Source organism: Pelodiscus sinensis, chromosome 25 (assembly GCF_052426305.1).
Source record: "Pelodiscus sinensis isolate ZL-2025 chromosome 25, ASM5242630v1, whole genome shotgun sequence".
NCBI classification, from domain to species: domain Eukaryota; kingdom Metazoa; phylum Chordata; order Testudines; family Trionychidae; genus Pelodiscus; species Pelodiscus sinensis.
In genome coordinates, this window is record NC_143076.1 from 8637131 (window position 1) to 8656799 (window position 19669).

The 19669-nt window shown below is 50.2% G+C and overlaps 1 protein-coding gene across 4 annotated transcripts in view; it reads left to right on the forward strand.

The window, feature by feature from the left end:
- The window catches only part of FEZ1 (fasciculation and elongation protein zeta 1), a 72707-nt gene extending 59078 nt beyond the window's left edge, over positions 1-13629 (forward strand). For 3 of the 4 annotated variants that reach the window (XM_006122298.3, XM_075909461.2, XM_089773265.1), the window contains 3 exons: positions 3495-3570; positions 9202-9267; positions 13295-13629. In XM_006122298.3, coding sequence (XP_006122360.3) covers positions 3495-3570; positions 9202-9267; positions 13295-13311 — 159 coding nt within the window. In that variant the 3' untranslated portion in view covers positions 13312-13629. Of the gene's footprint in view, positions 1-3494; positions 3571-4639; positions 6717-9201; positions 9268-13294 lie in introns of those variants that run through there. The other variant, XM_075909460.2, reaches the window with a different exon arrangement.
- Positions 13630-19669: the final 6040 nt, after the last annotated feature.

Sequence of the window (19669 nt, forward strand, 5' to 3'; positions counted from 1 at the left end):
AATAACAATTTGCAGTGCGACGAACACAAGCACAGGGTATTTCCCTGCCACACTGCGTACACCGGAATATCACTGTAGTGGGTGAAACCGCGAGCTCACATTGTCGTGTGTCTTTTGGGCCATGCTGGTTGCTAGTTTGGCTGATCACTGCCGTAAGCAAAGCTCAGCTTTGGGGCTGAAATGTCCCAGCCCAGGCTTTGCCAAGTGCTTGTTTTAGATGGAAAACCTGCAGTTTCTTTGTTGTGCCAGCCATCCGGCTGACAGATTTGAAGAGGGGCTGCTGACATGTGGCATCACGGCCTCCGCCGCCCTTGGCTGCTTGGTGGAAATGGCTTTTCTATTCTGCTTCTTTGAAAATCGAGTCTCTGTGGAGTAGATTATCCCCAGGCCAGCCAGGGTGCGTGAGTGACTTTCATTGCATCCGACAGAGGAAGTTCAGACCTTGCCGTAGACGCTACACGCTACATGAACTCACTGAGCCGTTGCCGTAGCAGCTGTACGGACGTCAGGTGCCCTGAGATGGCCCAGAAAGGCATTTATTTGCTGCGGATGCTAGTAGGTCTATAGCAGGAGAGTTCCTCTCTTGCACGCTCTTGTGACAGGTTGGATCACAGAGGCCCTCTTGGGGTTGGCCCCTGGTGTGCCCATCAAGACAATGGTGCCTGCTTTCCCGGCCACTAGGATGCCCCACCACCCTGTCCAGCTGGGCCAGAAGCTCTGTCTTTCCCTCAAGGCACAGAGTTGGGGTAGAATCATAGAATCCCAGGGCTGGAAGAGAACTGAGGAGTCATTGAGTCCAGCCGTCTGCCCCAAGCAGGAACAACCCAACTAAATCAACCCAGCCAGGGCTTTGTCAAGCTGAGACTTAAAAACCTCTAGGGATCACACCCCTCCTCCAGCAGAGCAAAACAGATGCTGAACCAGTTGAGCTCTGGGAGGATCGGCTGTAAGGACTCAGTACCCAGAACACAGCTCCCAAAGAGGACCAACCCCCAAGGAAATCTGTCTTACTCTGTGTACAAGTTTTACACGGAGAAGGGTCATAAAGGTGTTTGCCCCCTTTATCACTGGGTTTGATAATAAACAAAAGAGTTTTTATTAAGTATACCAGGGGTGGCCAACCCATTAAACGAAGAGAGCCGAAACAGCGGTGGAAAAAATGCGAAGAACCGCACCAGAATTGTTGAACAAAAAAAAAGGAAGAGCTCCCCACCAGTCAGAGATGTTGAGGAAAAAAAAAAAGAGATGCTGCCCCTTTAAAAACCACGGGTTAGGCTTGTTGGCCACATCAGGTTCCCACCGGCCAACGCATCTTGCCAATGCCATTTTGCCATGCTGGACGGCTCCCCTGCACCTGGTGAGCACAGGGAGCCGGGGACCATTTGTGGGGGCACATGGGGCGGCTTCACGAGCCACGCTTTCAGGGGTGAAGAGCTGCATGCGGCTCTGTGACGGACCAGGTCGTGTCCAGGCACAGCTGAGGGCGTCCGCTCAGGGCAAATTGCTCAAATCCGGGGCTCCTTACAGCCCCCATATTGGTGACTTCTCCAAACAGGCCACAAACCAGTCCCACAGAGCGCTTCAGCAGCCTGCCTGAAGCCTCATGAGCAAAACCCCTCCGACACCCCAGCAATATCTGTGCCCCAGATGGCCTCGGGCCTATACACAGGTGGGGGGGTCCTAGCCCCCAATCCCACCTACCCCGAACAAGTTCTGTCCGGTTCCAAGAAACCAGCCACAGATCCCTGGTCAATTTACCCTCTGGATCTTACCTACAAATCACGCTGGGCCAGTCCTTTAGAATCTATATCTAAAGGTTTATTATCACAAGAAAGAGAAGCATGAGAGTAAGGTTGTTAAAGAATAGTACGTTACATGCACCGAATCTCCCTGTCCTCGATGCAGGCTCTAGCAGAGATGTTACAGCTGCTGGTTTAAAAGTTCTTGTTGCACATCCTAAGATCAGGATGGGTTCACAGGACCTTCGGGCTCTTCGATCCCTGCAGTGCTGCCTCTAGGATGAAGTGCTGAGCTGAGAACAAAATGGCATAGACCACATGGCCTCTTTATACCTCCTTCCTGGCCTCTTCTTGTATGCAGCCAGTCACCTGGCCCTCAGCCTCTCTCTGCTGGCTGCTCTTAGGTCTCCGCCGTCATGCTTTAGGTGTGTCCTTGGCCCATCAAGTGCCATTGTCCCACAGGGCCTCGCTAATCAGCCTGTCCATAGCAATGCTCAACCACATTCAGAGAAATATTCAGCTTTCACACAGATTACAGATTCCTACCTACACACACAGACATTATACACTCACATAAATAGTGTACACAGGATCAGCAAACAATAAGCTCCCATTCAATACCCCACATGGCCCCCTTTTATACCACTGTTGGGGCCAGCACCCCCACCTATGGGTGCAGCCATGATCTGGCTGCTTCCCTCAAATTCCAGTAACGTGACAGGCTCATGAGTCACGGGTAGACCACCCCTGAAGTATAACAAGTAGGATTTAAGTGATTGCAAGTGAAAACTGACAGATCGCACTAAGTTACTAAGCCAAGATAAACACTGCAGGCCAGCTAATTCCAATGCACTAATACACGTGCGCCTGGTCTACACTACGTGGAAAGGTTGATGTGAGACACGCAGCTGTAGCGCAAGGGTGAGCAGCTTCAGTAAGAGGCTGGGTGGAGTCAGAGCACTCTCTCAGGGCTCGCCAGTACGGATGTAAGCGACTGGCCGACTCTCCGATAGGCGAATGCTTATCAGATAGTCAACTAGTGACTCGACTAGTCACTCACCGCCCCCAGTTGCCTCTGTCGGAGAGAGGCAGCAAGGGGGTGGAGCAGGAGCCAGTGCTGGGGGGAGCCAGCTTAAAAGCCAGTTACCCACTGCACTGTCTCGGGGGGGGGGGGGGGCACAGCAGGGAACTGGTGGTGCTTCTGCCTTTGAAATGTAGCGAGAGCGGGGCTCTTACATTTCAAAAGCAGGGAGCGCGGCGTCAGTGGGGAATTGCCCAAGTCCCCCGCTGGCCCTGTGCTCCCCACGGCGCTGCCGCCTTTGAAATGTAGCAAAAGCTGGCAGTGCTTTTGCTACAATTCAAAGGCAGATGTGCCCTTATCGACTAATTGAATAGTCAATGCAATTTGCATCGATTATTCAATTAGTTGATTCATCCAAATTTAACATCCTTATTCCCAAGAGGCATTGTGTTTCCTCCAAGACAGTGGGTAGAGTCCAGCCCCTGCTTGCCTCTGGCATGCCTCACGCAATTCTGTCCTCGTCACTCTTTGGCACCATTTGCATTGCTTGTCGTGTCAATATACAATAGCATCAAATTGAACGTGATTTTCTCCTTGCACTAGCAGCTGTACTTATGAGAGTTTTTGTTTGATTTCTTTTCTTTCACCTCTCAAGCAATTTGGTTTCATGCTTCCATCCCATTAGCTTGCCCTGCAAGGGGCAGAGAATAACGGTATATGATATTCCTTTCTAGTATTTGAACACGGTTATTCCGTACGAGAAGAAAGGGTCCCCTCCCTCTGTTGAAGATCTGCAGATGCTGACAAACAGTAAGTCCCTGGGTTTTCCATACATATTTGCCATTTAAGGGTATCATTTTAGGGTCTCCCAGTGGCAGGGCCTTGGGGGTGGAGTATAACTGGTGAAATTCAGAGGGACATGTGGACCTCCTATTATTTTATTCACTCCTGAGCTTGGTTGTGCCCTGAACACCCAATTCCTGGCATCAGTAGGACTGACGCTCTGTTGAAGAAGTTTATACATTTCATGGCAATCATGGGCACTGAGTTTCATTTGCAGGCTCCTATGTTCAGCATGGAGCTGAACGAGACATGAGCCGAACAGGCAAGAAAGGCTGGGCTCTTTCAGGACACCTCAGGGGGCGGGGATGGAGAGGTTTCAAATTACCACAAACAAATGCCATTCTTCGTCCTTATTTTTCTGATTTCAAATTTCTACACTTTTTTTTGCTGGCAATTTCCAGTTTTTTATACTGGAGCACGAGCAAGAACATTTTGTAGGTTAAAGGGCATTTCACAAATATCTAAAGTCTATTTATTGTTTAATGAATTTATCCTCTAACTCTAACTCAGAACAGAAAATAAAAGGCTGATCTGTTGTGACAAGCCTGGTGCAATCTGGGAAACTCCTCAGGCTCCCTCTGTGTCTCCATGGAAACTGTGTTTTGGATTAAATGAAGCAAACACTGGCTCTTCTGAAAGGAATGAAGTTCTATGAATGGCTGTTTTGTACAGATTCTATACAATAGAGACAGTTTGTGAGCAGTGTCAAACACTGCTCGTCTCCAGTGCAAAACATTTTCCAGAAAGGTTACCAAGGATAAATCTATTCTGCATAATTAGCGTGTAAAGTTGCATCTGGCTGTGATGCAAATATGTTATACTTCAGAAATTATTTTTATCGAGCTAGAAGAAATCTCAGTGTTTTCTGAACAACAACCAGCTCTGCATTCCTAATCCCCTGAATTAAGGGCTTTTTTATTCTGTTCACTACGAATTCTAAGTTGTCCTACCCACCTCATCAGCTACACTGAGCGCCTTCTAGCGGCGCATTAAGCAACATGATCAATACTTGTCACGTGTGTTTCCTCCCGCATAGGATGCCAAGTGAACAGAAAGATTAACAAGAGTCTCACTGGAAGATGAAACTTGAACACATGAAGTGAAAACAGGACGTGAAACATACGGAAAACAAAAGTGCATCTGACTGCTCTGTAATGAAGTAATTCGGTGTCTTTCCATCCAAGGAATTTCTAGGGTTTACAAACACTGAATGAAACCTCTGGGTTGGGAAGTAGTATGATCAGGGCTCGACAAATAATACAATCTATTCACCCGTGGGCGAGTAGATTGTAACCTGGAAGAGCCGGGTTCGGGCGATCTGCGCAGAATGATCTGCGCATGCGCAGATTGCTGGACAGCGTGGCTGGTGAGCGGGGCTTTCCGCAGTTCGGCGAGCCCTGATTACGATCCAAACTTTACAGATGGTCACAGGGATGTCACGTGACTTGTCCAAGGTCACACAGTAGGTCAGTGTGAAAACCCAAGTCTTTAGGCATCTAGTCATCACCAGTTTTCTTGGTGAAAACTGAAACAGAGAAATCATTAAGCGCCTTTGCCATTGCTAAGTTTCCTGTTATTGTTTCTCCCTCCTTGTGGAACAATGGTCCTACCCTGTTGTTGGTCTTCCTCTTGCTTCTAATATATTTGTAGACTGTCTTCTTGTTACCCTTTATGTCTCTAACTAGACTGAGCTTGTTTTGTGCCTTCGCCTTTCTAATTTTATCCTTGCACACTTGTGTTGTTTATGTTCATCCTTTGTACTTTGACCTAGTTTCCACTTTTTGATTTTTAGATAATTGAAGATCTCCTGGTTAAGCCATGGTGGTGTCTTACCGCATTTCCGATACAGTGGAATAGTTTGGTCTTTGGCCTTTAATAATGTGCTTTTGAAAAACTGCCAGCTACAGTTGATTTTCCTCTTAGTCTTGCTTCCCCTGGGACCTTACCTTCCAGCTCTCTGCATTTACTGAAGTCTGCCTTCCTGAAATCCATTGTTTCTATTTTCGCCATTCCTTAGAATCATGAACTCTATGATTTCATCATCACTTTCACCCATGCTGCTTTCCACTTTCAAATTCTCAAGCAATTCCTCCCTATTTGTTAAAATCAAATCTAGAACAGCTTCCCCCAGTAGCTTTCTCAGCCTTCTGAAATAAAAAATAGTCTCCAATGCAGTCCAAGAATTTGTTGGATAATTCAATAATACGGAATCGGCCAATTGCAGGACTTCTCTTTTGGCCTCCCATCGCACCAGGAGCTGGTTGCAGATCTCCCCTGTGTTTGGGTCTAGCTCAGCTCAATAGAGAAGGTCTTTCCTGAACTCCCAATGAGAAACTTGAAAGTCCTGAGCCTCCTGGATAACTGTCCTGTCAATTCTAGCCCACCTGGAGGACTTCTCCTCTGCTCTTTTCCTGGGGTGGGGTGTGGCAAGGCCATAAACATCCTGCAGGGGTCTCTGGGGCGTAGTCCACCTCCCCCTCCCCCAGACTCCCCCCAGAACCTTTCCTTTGTGTCCCTCATTAAACACTGATACATGATGCTGTTAACTATTTGCTCACTGATTGTTTAGAGGTCCACAAACATAGCAGCGATGGCACTGACTTTCACCTGCGACCTTGTGGCAGGGATGGGATTTGCAACCAAAATGAGATCCAGGTGTCGCAGACCACAAAAGCCAAGACCATTATGAGCCACACCCTGAGAGTGAGGGAGGGACCGAGGTTAGGGATCATAGAATCATAGAATACTAGAAGGGACCTAGAGAGGTCATCGAGTCCGGTCCCCTGCCCTCATGGCAGGAACAAATACCGTCTAGACCATCCCGGATAGACATTTATCTAACCTGCTCTTAAATATCTCCAGAGATGGGGATTCCACAACCTCCCTGGGCAATTTATTCCAGTGTTTAACCACTCTGACAGTTAGGAACTTTTTCCTAATGTCCAACCTAAACCTCCCTTGCTGCAGTTAAGCCCATTGCTTCTTGTCCTATCCTCAGAGGCCAAGATGAACAAGTTTTCTCCCTCCTTCTTGTGACACCCTTTTAGATACCTGAAAACGGCTATCATGTCCCCTCTCAATCTTCTCCTTTCCAAACTAAACAAACCCAATTCTTTCAGTCTTTGTCAGTCATGTTCTCTAGACCTTTAATCATTCTTGTTGCTCTTCTCTGAACCTTCTCCAGTTTCTCCACATCTTTCCTGAAATGTGGTGCCCAGAACTGGACACAATACTCCAACTGAGGCCTAATCAGTGCAGAGTAGAGTGGAAGAATGATGTCTCGTGTCTTGCTCACCACGCACCTGTTAATGCCTCCCAGAATCATGTTTGCTTTTTTTGCAACAGCGTCACACTGTTAACTCATATTTAGCTTGTGGTCACTGTGACCCCTAGATCCCTTTCTGCTGTACTCCTTTCTAGACAGTCGTTTCCCATTCTGTATGTGTGAAACTGATTGTTCGTTCCTAAGTGGAGCACTTTACATTTGTCCTTATTAAACTTCATCCTGTTTACCTCAGACCATTTCTCCAATTTGTCCAGATCATTTTGAATTATGACCTTATCCTCCAGAGTACTCGCAACTCCTCCTGCAAGAGAGAATGTGGCAGTTAGGGATGTTAAATTTAAATGGACTATTCAACTAGTCGATAAGGGCACCTTCACCTTTGAAGGGTAGCAGCAACCGCAGGGCCGTAGCTACACTTCGAAGGTGAAAGCGCTGCGGGGAGTCATGGGGCCAGCAGAGGAATCCTGCAGTCCCCCGCTGGCCCTGTGCTCCCCGCAGTGTGTCCAAGTGGCAGCACCACATGGAACCCAGAGTCTGGCGCTGCCACTTTCAAACACTGGGGAGTCCCCTGCTGGCCCCGGGCTGCACGCGGCGTTTCAAAGCGGCAGCGCCACGTGGAGCCCAGGGTCCAGCCCCAGGCTCCATGCAGTGCTACCGCTTTGAAGCACCCCCTCCTCTATACCCCCTTGCTGTCTCTTTCTGATAGAGGGGGAGCGACTAGCTGACTAGTGTGCTGACTATCAATAAGCATTTGCTTATCAGATCGTTGACTAGTCGCTCACATCCCTAAGTGAGGTGCACCGGTGCTAGGGGCCCCTGAAATGGCAGCAAAATGGCTCCGTGAGAGACACCCAGATAATCCTGGCAAGTGGCCAAGCAACCAGCGCACTGCCAAGAAGTGTAACACTTCCCACCCCCCCCCCCCCCAGGGTCACCGCCAGTCTGTGCTGGGGAACCCCTGGCAGTCAGTTGGACTCTGAGCCAGAGCCATCCAGCTGAGCACCTGAGAGAGGTAACGCTCAGACCTCCTCCCCTCCCCAGAGTCACCCATGTGCTGAGAACAAGCATGACAAAATGCAGCCCCAAAGGAAGGTTGGCTCGGTGAGGTACAGCAGCCTCAACAGCAGCAGGCCCGGTCGTAGTTGCCGCACTAAGGAAGCACTCCTTGCAAGAGCGGAGCGTGGACGTTACCTAGCAGTGCTGAGCCGCGCTGCTCAAAGTGAAGAGGAATCTCGTGGCCAAGCGTCAGAAGTGACTGGGATTGACTAGCTTTACAGCCCTGCACTTGAATGACTTTTGAACTGTAATGAGCAAAAAGACAAGAGCTTGCTATTAAGAGTTCCCTTAAAGGAGTCAGCTTCTACGTAGCGCAGTGCCCCCAACACCATGGTGGGATACTGATTTCATAGCAGTTCTCAGATGGAAGACAGTCTGTTACACTAGTGTAAATCTGGAATATTTTTTATGCCACTCTACTTGGGTCCAAGGCTGTGTCTAGACTGCAGGCTTCTTTCGAAAGAGCCTCTTTCGAAAGCATCTTTCGAAAGAGCCTCTTTCGAAAGATCGCGTCTAGACAGCAGGCGGATCTTTCGATAGAGGAAATCCGCTTTTTCGAAAGAGAGCACCCAGCGAGTCTGGATGCTCTCTTTCGAAGACGGCCTCTTTACATTGTAGAACGCCTTCTTTCGAAAGAGGAACTTTCGAAAGAAGGCATTCTTCCTCGTGAAACGAGGTTTACCGCCATCGAAAGAAAAGCCGCGTTCTTTCGAAATAATTTCGAAAGAACGCGGCTTGAGTCTGGACGCAGGGGAAGTTCTTTCGAAAAAAGGGTACTTTTTTCGAAAGAACCCCTGAGTGTGGACACGGCCCAAGAGAGGAGATTACCACCCACTAGCTCAATATTACTTCCTGCAGCACCCTAGGGTGTCCCGGAAACCTAGCCAAAAGGACCTGTATTGAAAAATCTGATGACTGACAACTGCAGAAAATTGCAGATTAATCCATGTTGTACCCCCAGGATCAGCATAACCCTCCTGGATTACTCAGGAAATTAAAATTAATGAAAGAAACGAGAGAGAATGTGGCAGTGATGCTGGCCGACCCACGTACCGACGCACATACGCATGCTTGATCACAGCCCTCTTCTGCCCCCCGCCACCCACTAGTCCCAGAACTAGCAGATCCCTGTGTGCTTGGTGGGAGCATAAGGTCCCTCGTTTCACTGAACAATGTCTAGGGCCTGGCTGAAATCCGGATTTGGTGTGTGTCTGCCTTCGCAGGGTCATTCTCATGATTGTTTCCTCTTTCTGCAGTTCTCTTTGCAATGAAGGAGGATAATGAGAAGGTCCCCACATTGCTCACGGACTACATTTTAAAAGGTAAAAACAACAGCAACAAACATGACAACACCTAAAACAACCCAGACAGATCTGGACACCAGGACAGTTTTTTTCAACTCAGCAGTTATTACGTTCTGAACACCCAACGTAAGCTTGGCCTTTTGCAAACATAGCCCGAGGCCATTCCAGACCAGAAATAAGACATTTTTAATAATGAGTAACATTAACTAGTGGAACAATGAACCAAGGGTTGTGGTGGAATCCCCATCACGGGCACTTTTAAAATTAACATTCAGTGGTTTTGAGGAGGGTCTGTAGAGAAGGTCAGACTAGAGGGTCCCTTCTGGCTTTGGGATCTATGCCTACACTGGTCCTGGCCCAAGGAGTTTTCAACCTGCCCCAGAGAAAACTGCTCAGTAGAAGCTCAAGTGGGTGCCAAACTCTTGCGTAGGTCTTCACCGACCAGCTTTGTGGAGAAACTTGCCTGAAGACCATGCCCTGCGCACCGCAGGGAGCACGGGTGTTTATACTCAGCGGCCTTTGGATCAAATCACACACGGCCCCGGCATGGTGCAGCCAGTGAACACAGCTTCACGCTCGTTGTTTAAGTTCTCAGGAGCAGCCGAGGGCTCTCTCTGCTCTGGAAGTGCAGTAGTTACTAAGGAGCCATTCACAATAATACTCAATGAGCTCCGGCCTTGCAGTGGGGTTCTGCACCGTTAGGTGGAAAGTGTTTGCCTCAGTTTGTGGCTCTCCACATAGCCCCTCGCCCGTAACTAGCGGCCAGGGTCACAGCCCACGGAACCATGCTCATCGTGGGCCAGTCAGACAGGTGTGGGGTGACCCCTCCTTAGTCCCAAACTGCCCTTTTGGGGATTTCCTCTGCAGCAGTGCAGGGACGGCGGGGGGGAAACCTGGCCCACCCTCTGCTCTGGGACCATCGCACAACTGCAAACCTTTGTACATAAATTGTGTGAAAAATCCATTTGTTTTTGTTGCAACAAAAATAAAAACCCAACCTGCTGAAGGACCCAGAACGGACTCCGCACATAACATGCCGTCTAGAGAGGGCGAGCAGGGCGAGGCAGTGAGGCGAAAGACAGAACTGCACTGCCGGGACTAGCTGATGCCTAAAAGAGTCAGTAACTGACTTCAATTGAAGTTCAGGCAGAACAGCTTTTCCTTTTCCTTAATGACTGTAACAAAACAATTACAACCAACTTACTCCTGCGTCAGTGTGGGGGACTGAGCCGCGGGGCTCTTGTGCATTTCGAAGGGAGAGGAGCTTCCGTCCCCTCTCCCTCTCCCTCTGCCTCCCCTGCCACTCCGCAGAGATGGTGATGGGGGAACCAGCTTTTAAGCTGGCTCCCTTGCCCATCCTGGGTACCTCTGATACAGAGGAGCAAGATGGGGGGAGAAGCGACTCGCCGGCCAGATAAGCCAAGGCTCATCGGTCAGTCGACTCGTCGCGTACATCCCTAGACTGAGGTCTGTCAGGCCATGAAGGGAGAGCTGTTATCTCTTCATGGAGCATGGCAGAGGTCACCCAATGGAATGAAGAGGCAGCAGATTTAAAACAAAGCACAGGAAGTACGATCACAAGGCCAGCCCTGGACATCCCTGCCAGGGTGGGTTGTGAAGATCAGAAGGGTAAGTGGGCTCCGACAAGCACACTCTGAGCAGACTCTCTCTCTCTCTCTCGGATGCTCTGGGCCCTTCCTGCTGATCTGAGTCAGGGTGGCAGCTGCCTGAATCGAAAGCAGAGGACGAGAGCCTGGCCTGGCGGGTGTGGGAGGGCCCGCTTGGCGCATGACGCTGGGGCAGAGGGAAGGGAGACTGGAACCAGGGCCAAGCAGGGCCTGGGAGTTACGGGCACTGAGGCTGGCTGGGCAGGAAGATGGGAACGAAGCTCTCGCATGCAGAGGGCACTGGCGAGAGCTGGACAGGGCGAAAGTCTGATAGGAAAGCAGCCAAGGGCTGGAAAACAAGCACTGGGCTGGGCATGGGGACTGCGAAGGGGGGGGATGTTTAGAGGAGCAGCTGGGAAGGGAAACTGAGGCCTGGGCAGAGACTGGAGGCATGAGGGACACCCTGAGGGGAGGGGAGCAGATGGGGAGCCCCAAGCAGGAAAGTGGGGCTGGCTGGACAGGGGCGGGAGGCTGAGGGGGGATTCTGAGGAGCGAGACGGGGACTGGCTGGGTAACAGGAGCAGCGGTGAGACGAGGAGCCAGCAGCGGGCAAGAGGCAGGGGGTGGGGGCAGATGGCCTCACGCTTGGCCCCATTGGGGAGCCCAGGATCCCACAGCCCCCAATTCCGCCAGGGAGCCCCGGCCAAGCGCCGGCCCGCACCAGGATTGCACTCCACTAGCACCTCCATCTGGTGGTGGGGGATGGAATTCCTGCCTCTCCTGTTCGCTTTTGTAAAAAAGCCAGATCGCTGCACCGACGAATCACAAGCGCCAAGCCAAGCCCTCAGTGTAAGAAACAGGAGAAGGAAGGGTGCCTGCACGGCCTCTGTGCTCCGTGACATGGTCTTTAATTCCATCATCAGACACTCTCCCCCCCGGGACCCTTCTCAGTAGAGGCAACCCTCATTCTGGCATAGCTCGGAGTCTGACTCTGCGTGTGACGTGCTAGTGGTTCTGCACAGCAGAGGCCAGATTCTCGTCCATGCCCAGTGTCATCCGAGTCCCGGGGAGGTGGACGGAAAAGCTGCTAATGGCTTCTTGATGCTCTGGCCACTTTTACCTCTGTCCAGTTTCAGAGCAGCGAAGGGGCTACTCTCAACATCACCACGGGGCTGCTCTTGGGCCACACCCCGTCCCTGTTTGCATTAGCAGCAAAGGTTGGACGCAACAGCGCTGGTTTCTTCAGCGCGGCGCCAGTGCAGCTGTAACCATGGGGGGGGGGGACTAGAGTCACCCCACTGCCCTTCACCAGTGTCTCAAAACAACCCACCCACTCACCCCCCACCCACAGAACGTAGCTGGAGACCCTGAGTTCAGTCTCCAAGGACTTTCAGCAATGACTGCCCAGAGCCAGCCTCCCCGCGCCCAAAGCCACGAGAAACCCAAGAAATGAATGTAATTAAATAACTTTCTGAACAAATCATCTAATTGTCCGACCCACCTAATTGTATAACCCACCCACCCTGCCTTCACAGTTACAACAACCCTACGCAAAGGGCAAACCAACAATCACAGCTGAGCAGTGCGCTCCACAAACCACAGGCGGAAGGAACTGAGGGGCCCAAAAGCTCAGAGTTAGGTCACCAAGGTCTTGGGTTGTGTCTCTGATCATCCAAGCGGCGCCCTGGGCTGAGTCTGACCCACCCGCCGTTTGCCTGGTGGGACCCTCAGTTGGAGTCCGGGCAGGCTGTGCCCCTGCTGTGGGTCACTGGTTAGCCAGGCAGTTGAGTCGCAAGGGACCAGGCTAAAAGGAAACCCTGTTACTAGGGCGGCGCTGGAGAATCCCACTGGCTGAGCAGTAACTAGAGCCAAGCAACACCCAAGCACAGCAGAGGCGACTTCCCCTCCCTGCTCCCCTGGCTGCAATTAGCACGGCCCCTGTTCCCTGGCAGAGGGCTCCCAATTGCACTAACGTGCTGCAGCGAGGGCAGCAGCCTGCTCTCTGCTCCTGGCCCAGGCCCTAGGAAAGCAGCCACCCTGCCTGCTGGCGCCTGGAGCCTGAGCCCAGCCACAAAGACAGACCCTGTTGGAGCAGACCTCAAACCACTCGCGTCCCCCCCCCATTCCAGGAGCTTCAGGTGTGCCGGGCTAAATCCGCCTAGCAACAATGCCCCAGGCACGGCTCACTCTACCCCCCCAGGAGCCGCTTAAAGAGAGAGCTCCCCGTTAGCCGTGCAACGCCCAGCGCTGTGGGGTGGAGTGAGCGCACTGTTGCAGGGACCGTCCAGGCTTGTGATGGCCAGCTGCAGTTTCGGCCTGAGGAGCCGTGCCCGGGGCTATGGGGTGTTCCCAGGCTCCACAGCAGTAAGAGATGAAATGTTTTCCTGGTGCCTCTGAGAGCAGCCAGGCCCTGACCCGCCTCATTTTCTCTCTTCCAGTTCTCTGCCCTACCTAATCTGCTCTGGAGCGGCTGGGGAGCCGGAGGAGGAGTCATTCCACCACAGGGACTGCATGATCAAGAGTTAACTCTGACACTTGTATTTAAACATGTATAGCATTAACCCGGATTAAACAAAGCAACATTATCCCTTTGCTGTGGCTTCTAGTCCTAGTAATCAGTGAATGCACCCGTGAAGGCAGGGGCTGCGTGCCCCCTGCCCTAGCGAGGCGCCAGTCCTCCACCGCACACTATGTATTTGTGGTCCAGCTGCACAACGCCTGTCACACCGGGGGACTAATTTTGAAGTACTGAAATAAACGTCCATTTAATTAACCGTTGTCACACTTCTTGGAGACGCAGCTTTGCATTCGGAGTCCCCCACACAACTCAGCTCCAGGGGGGTGGCAGTGCGGGCGTTCTCCCGGCATTGAGGCTATTTTACCCAGCCCCGCCATTCGGGAATATACCCCGAAAGGAAGCCGGCCTGTATCCAGGACAAGTGTCTGGAAAGTCTTGCCCTGGAGATCTACAGCCTCCCGGCTAAAGTCAAATCAGTTCCGGTGTTCCGGGTTGTCCAACTCGCTCTCCGATGAAGCCATCCATGATGGTAACGTCTTGCCGAATACCGGGACGCTCCTCCCCGTGCTGAGCCTGGGCCCTTGAACAGAGGTGCAGACGACCCTGGTCTTCAGCATGCTGGTTCTCCAGGGCCATTCTGATCATGGTTTGGGGTACAGGTGCTGGAATAGGTGGGTTTCATTGGCAAGTTGGGGTCTTTGCAAGCAGGAGGGGCTGAGGCTGGGAAGGAGCAGGTGGGTAAATGGGGGCTGGGAAACAAGACGTTTGCTTCTAGTGTCTGTTTGTCCCTTCAGGGCCAGACTCTCTGATGTCAGGTGAGTAAAACCATCTCTACAGTTGTCAGCCATTCTGGCTGCCAGCACGTTGTGGTGACGGGTGGGCCGCTGTTCCGCAGAGCTTCCACTTTACTTTTAAGACTTGTAACCTCATCCCATGAACCCGCCAGACCCACATGGAGCCTGCAACAAACCAACCTTCTGGATGAAAGGGAGGTGTCCACCCACACCTGGCTGACTGGCTAGTCCTGACGGCCCCGGGAGGGCACCCCATATGGACCCCCATTTCCCCATATGGACGCCTTACCCCAGGCCGCCATGAAGAGTCCATTTAACTCACTCGTCCATGGCGAGAGGTGGTGAACGGGCATGACTCTCCCCTGGGATCCGGCTCATGCTGCCAGGTACGGGAAAGGAAAGAAGAGCAGGGGACCTAGAGGTGGACTGAGTAGATGGGCTGCTTTATTGCATACTCGTTCCCCTCGACAGCACCCGTGGGCGAGAGCCCCGACGTAACTCCACTGCACTCTTCTAGCTACGCTCGTGTGTGACGACGCAGCTCCGTTACGACCTCCCCAAGCCTTTGCTCAGCGGTGGGAATGCCCCTCTAAGGAACAGTAACAGCCAGACCAGGAATATAATTGTACTCACCCATTTCTGGTTTAAGCCGATTGCACATGCACTTTTGCAGGACTTGTAGCCCCAAATCCCCTTACAGGAGGGGAAGGATGCTGAGCGTGTTTATGTAGCTGGGAAAGGATGGGTGAAGGGAGATACCATTACCTCTCACACAGGGCCTTGTGCGGCTGCAGGGCCCTTACCTAGCAAGGGAAGGGAAAGGCAGCAACACTTTGTCTGTGGCACAAAAGGAAGAGTGGCCAGGCTGAGCTACACACCCCCAACTGCCATGCTAAGAGGGCAGTGTGGGTGAGTTTAATTCACAAAACAGTAGGGCGGCTCCCCCTCCTCTCCAGCACAGGGGTCTTCTGGTGCTTTGCACTGAAACAGAAGGAGACATTTAGGAGAACAGATCTATAGCGTAATGACGAGATTTCCATGACCACCCCATGGGCCTGGTTTATTCTGCTGCTCCAGCAATGTGAGATGCGGAGAACTGGTGAATCTGGGGAATGCCACTAGGCTAAGGCAATGCTCTCCGTGGTTTAGAACTGGTGTCATGGTGCCACTTCACTGTACCTTCTTGTCTCCTGGTGCAGGGGACATCTCAAGAATCTAACAGGAAGGAGGCATCTTAGATGCATTGGTGCTGCACCCTGGCGATTTTGCATGCCTGATTGAGTTCTCGCCAGCCACATTACAGCGGTCCTGATGTTGCTCTAGTTTTCACCACATGGCAGGAGACACCAGCTGATAAAAAGCCACTTTTGTTTGCCGCTGCAAAGGTCCTGTGCCAAGAGTTGCTTAGACAGCACTGAAAACGGGCATAAACGTTCTGACACTATCCCAACGTAATGGTGACAGCTTCCCATTGGATTTGAGTACATGTGTTTGTGAAGAATACGTGTGAGATTAATGTTCTCAGGGTAACTGGGCCAAAAGGAAACAGCTAGATGCATCAGACCTTTAGGACTTGAGGCTGCAAGCCCTTAAACACACACTTTGTTTTACTAAGGTGAGGTCATTTCAAGCAGGTGCATCACTTCTTGCAGGAGCCCGTCCTCGGTTGCTACTCAGAAATAGAAACCAGTCCCTTGGATCCTAGAGAATCATCGTAGCTTTTCTACTTTTAATATTCAGGGTGAAGAATTTATGCTTCTTGCCAGTTACCATATTTTCTGGAGTTTAAGAAAAGTCTCATATTTGTAGCATTAGTTTTAAAAAACCCAGACTTTATTTGCATGACAACACAGAGTATTTTTTTTTTCAGAATTAAACTTTTTTTTTTTTTACAGTGACAGGAAATGGAGACAAACTTGAAACTCCAGAAGAGAGTACGTACCTAGTTATCACAAACAACTCTTTGCTCTGTGCTGTAAGTGGAACACTTCACATAGCACTCTTTGTACAAAAATACATTTTTTTAGTAATAAGGCATGAAAAAATGACCCTCCTTCCAGTATGTTCATGGTGACAGGTCTTCATTACTTGCTTTCTGGCTGCTTCTGAGAGCGCTGTATTGTTTGTTTCCTCTTACACCAGCTGTTTCCCAACTAGGTTAAATAGACCTTTGACCCAGCATAGACCCAAGATCCTGTAATTTCCTCCGTGAATAGCCTTCTACTAGATGAGCAAGTTGAAGATTTATAGGAGAAGCTTTCAATTTGCAAAAATGGCTAAACTTTCTCACTGCATCAAAACAGGGATTTACACTGTTCCACGGTTCAGAGACTGACGAGGCCAATCATTCAGGGGCAGAACCAGTAGCCGCTGGAGATTAGTATGCAAGCACCTAAAATAGCAATTAACTGCTGCTCTTGGAGAAAGACTGATCAGAGTTGTGAAGGGTTCTGATGTTTACCTCTGTGCGGGAGAGCGAGGACACTAATTAGATTTTCTTTTTGATGCCCTTATTGTTTTAAAATGTAATCTGTTCTCTTCCCTTTGCTGTGTAACATGAACAAAACATACATGTAGCAATACAAGATTAGTTATTCTTGTTATATAGAAAGAAGCCCTGGCTGCTACAACATTGACTGAAGATCTTAGCCTCCCCACAGAAGCTCTCATGCATATTAATGCTGGTTTCAAAGAGCACAGCAGAGAATATGCAAATTGCCAGCAAAGGGACTGGCTGACATTTTGATAATTGCCATCTGCAAATCCCAGAAGGGACATGCACATAAACATCCCAAAATGTTTTTACATTCAAAGGTGGCAAATTTACATAACCATAAAATTGGGTTTCCTGATGCTCTGCCCATGGAGATGGGCTGACGGCTGCTACCAGTCTGCACTAATCGCCATTTCCTGCCGTTCCTGCTGCACAAAGCAGATGATCGGTGCATTGAATCTTTAGAGGGTTTGTTATTTTGTCTCCAGACTTTTTGCCAGCCACATCCTGCACAGTGCAAGGCATCCACGGAACTGGTGGCATTCTCCTCTCCGGCACTTGCAGCAGCAGCTTTGAAACCGCTCTCTCAGGGTTTTAGCAGCTAACACAAGTAAATCAAACAACTCGACTCTCCTTGGGAAAAGCAAAACCAAGCATCTTCGGACAAGATTTAATCACAATGAAGCTACTCAAAAATTAAATCATGCTAGCAGCAGAAATAAAAACACAGGCCTGAGTTTTCTCTCTCTTATTTAAGACCCCTTTTGGGCTTGGGGTTGTTTTGTTTTTGGACAGAGTCTGCGTTCAGGCTGGTGGCCAATCAGTGCTCTCATGCCATGGAAAACGCGCATAACGTTTTGGGGTGAAATTCCTTGTTACTCAAATGAACACTACAAGGAATATATTTATTATCTAGCCTCATTACAGTAGAATTGTATTGCTTCTTGACGTGGGGTTTGCCCACACAGAGCCTCTGGGAGATAGGGAAGCCTTCTTCTCCCCCATAAGGAAATTTAATGACCTTCTGAGGTCAGACAAAAAGTTGAATCAGGACCTCCCAAAACCCAAGCTAGTGCCCTATCCACTAGGCCCTATACACATCACTTAGCTTTCAGTATAGGCTTTGCGCTGTTTCTCTGCACAGGGGGTGTTTCTCACCATTACTACATATGGGCAGAATGGTAAAACTTCCATTGACTTCAATTGGATTAGGGACTTCTTATAGAACAGATTTCAAAACAAGGAGTCTAATCATTTTTGACACTGCGAGAGAAATTATTATATATCCCTTTGCTCTGGGAACAAGGGGTCTATGCTCCTAAATAGCTCTCCTCCAGACATCATTGAGAGGCATCATCAGGCGGAGGGGCTACCAGAGCTATATAAGCCTGTGACTCAGCGACCAGGAACAGCTAACAGGAAAGTTTGGAGAGGGAGTTCTCCAGGTAAAAGAGTAGTAAAAATGGGACCCTTGTGGTAAGTGGCTGTCTGGCGTGTGTGTTTGTGTGTGGGGGAGTTATTTGCAGTGTGCTGAGCTTGTGTTTGTCTGTTTGGGTTGGTTGGTTGGTTTGTTTGAAGGAGCTTCTAAAAGGTTTGAAATCTAGAAGCCTCTATTAATTGGCTGAGCCTCAGTCAGGGGGAGGGGCTACCAGAGCTATATAAGCCAGTGACTCAGCAACCAGGGAGAGCGTGACCAGGAACAGCTAACAGGAGAGTTTGGAGAGGGAGTTCTCCAGGTAAAAGAGGAGTAAAAACGGGACCCTTGTGGTAAGTGGCTGTCTGGAGTGTGTGTTTGTGTGTGGGGGAGTTATTTGCAGTGTGCTGAGCTTGTGTTTGTTTGTTTGGTTGGTTTGTTTGTTTGAAGGAGCTTCTAAAAGGTTTGAAATCTAGAAGCCTCTGTTAATTGGCTGAGCCTCAGTCAGGGGGAGGGGCTACCAGAGCTATATAAGCCTGTGACTCAGCGACCAGGGAGAGCGCGACCAGGAACAGCTAACAGGAGAGTTTGGAGAGGGAGTTTAGCGGGCACTAGTGACTTCTGTCCTTCTTTAAAACCTAACTCTTAGAATAATCTATACTCCAGAAGTTTAAAAAGAATCCCAGTTTATACTTAAAATTATTCATTACAAACATGGAGACAGAAGCCCAGCAGCAGAGTGGGGGCTATCCTGTTTATTGCGTCGAGTGTAACATGTATGATTACCTGCCCTGTGGGCGGGTGGCATATGTGTGTACCCATTGCAAGGAGCTCCTGACCCTCAGAGACGGAGTTCGGGCTTTGGAGGACAGGGTGGCTGAACTGGAGGAGCTAAGGGAGGTAGAGAGCTATGTTGATGAGACTTTCCGGGACACTGTAGTTCTGTCCCACCTCCAGTCTGAGAGCCCCAGTGTTCTCAAGGAGGATGAAAGTCTCAAGGGAACAGAGCATTTAATGGGAGCAGAGGGAAACCATCCCGTAGTTGGGACCCTCCTCCCAGAGGATGTTGCGGTATCCTCTCGCACTGAGGATACGTCTGATGGGGAGGGAATGCCAGTTAGGAAGAGGCAGGTGTTAGTAGTGGGTGATGCAGTCATTAGAAACATAGATAGTTGGGTTTGTGATGACCGGGAGAACCGTGTGGTCACTTGCCTGCCTGGTGCGAAGGTTGCGGATCTCTCGAGGCATCTAGATAGACTTATGTGTAGTGCTGGGGAGGAGCCGGTGGTCGTGGTACATGTAGGTACCAATGACGTAGGGAAGGGTAGGAGAGATGTCCTGGAGGCCAAATTTAGGCTGCTAGAAAAGAGACTGAAATCCAGGACTTCTATGGTAGCGTTCTCGGAAATGCTTCCAGTTCCATGTGCACGGCCAGGTAGGCAGGCAGAGCTTCAGAGTCTCAATGCGTGGATGAGACGATGGTGTAGGGAAGAGGGGTTTAGATTTATTAGGAACTGGGGACACTTTTGGGAGAGGGGGAGCCTATACAGGAAGGATGGGCTCCACCTAAACCAGGGTGGAACCAGACTGCTG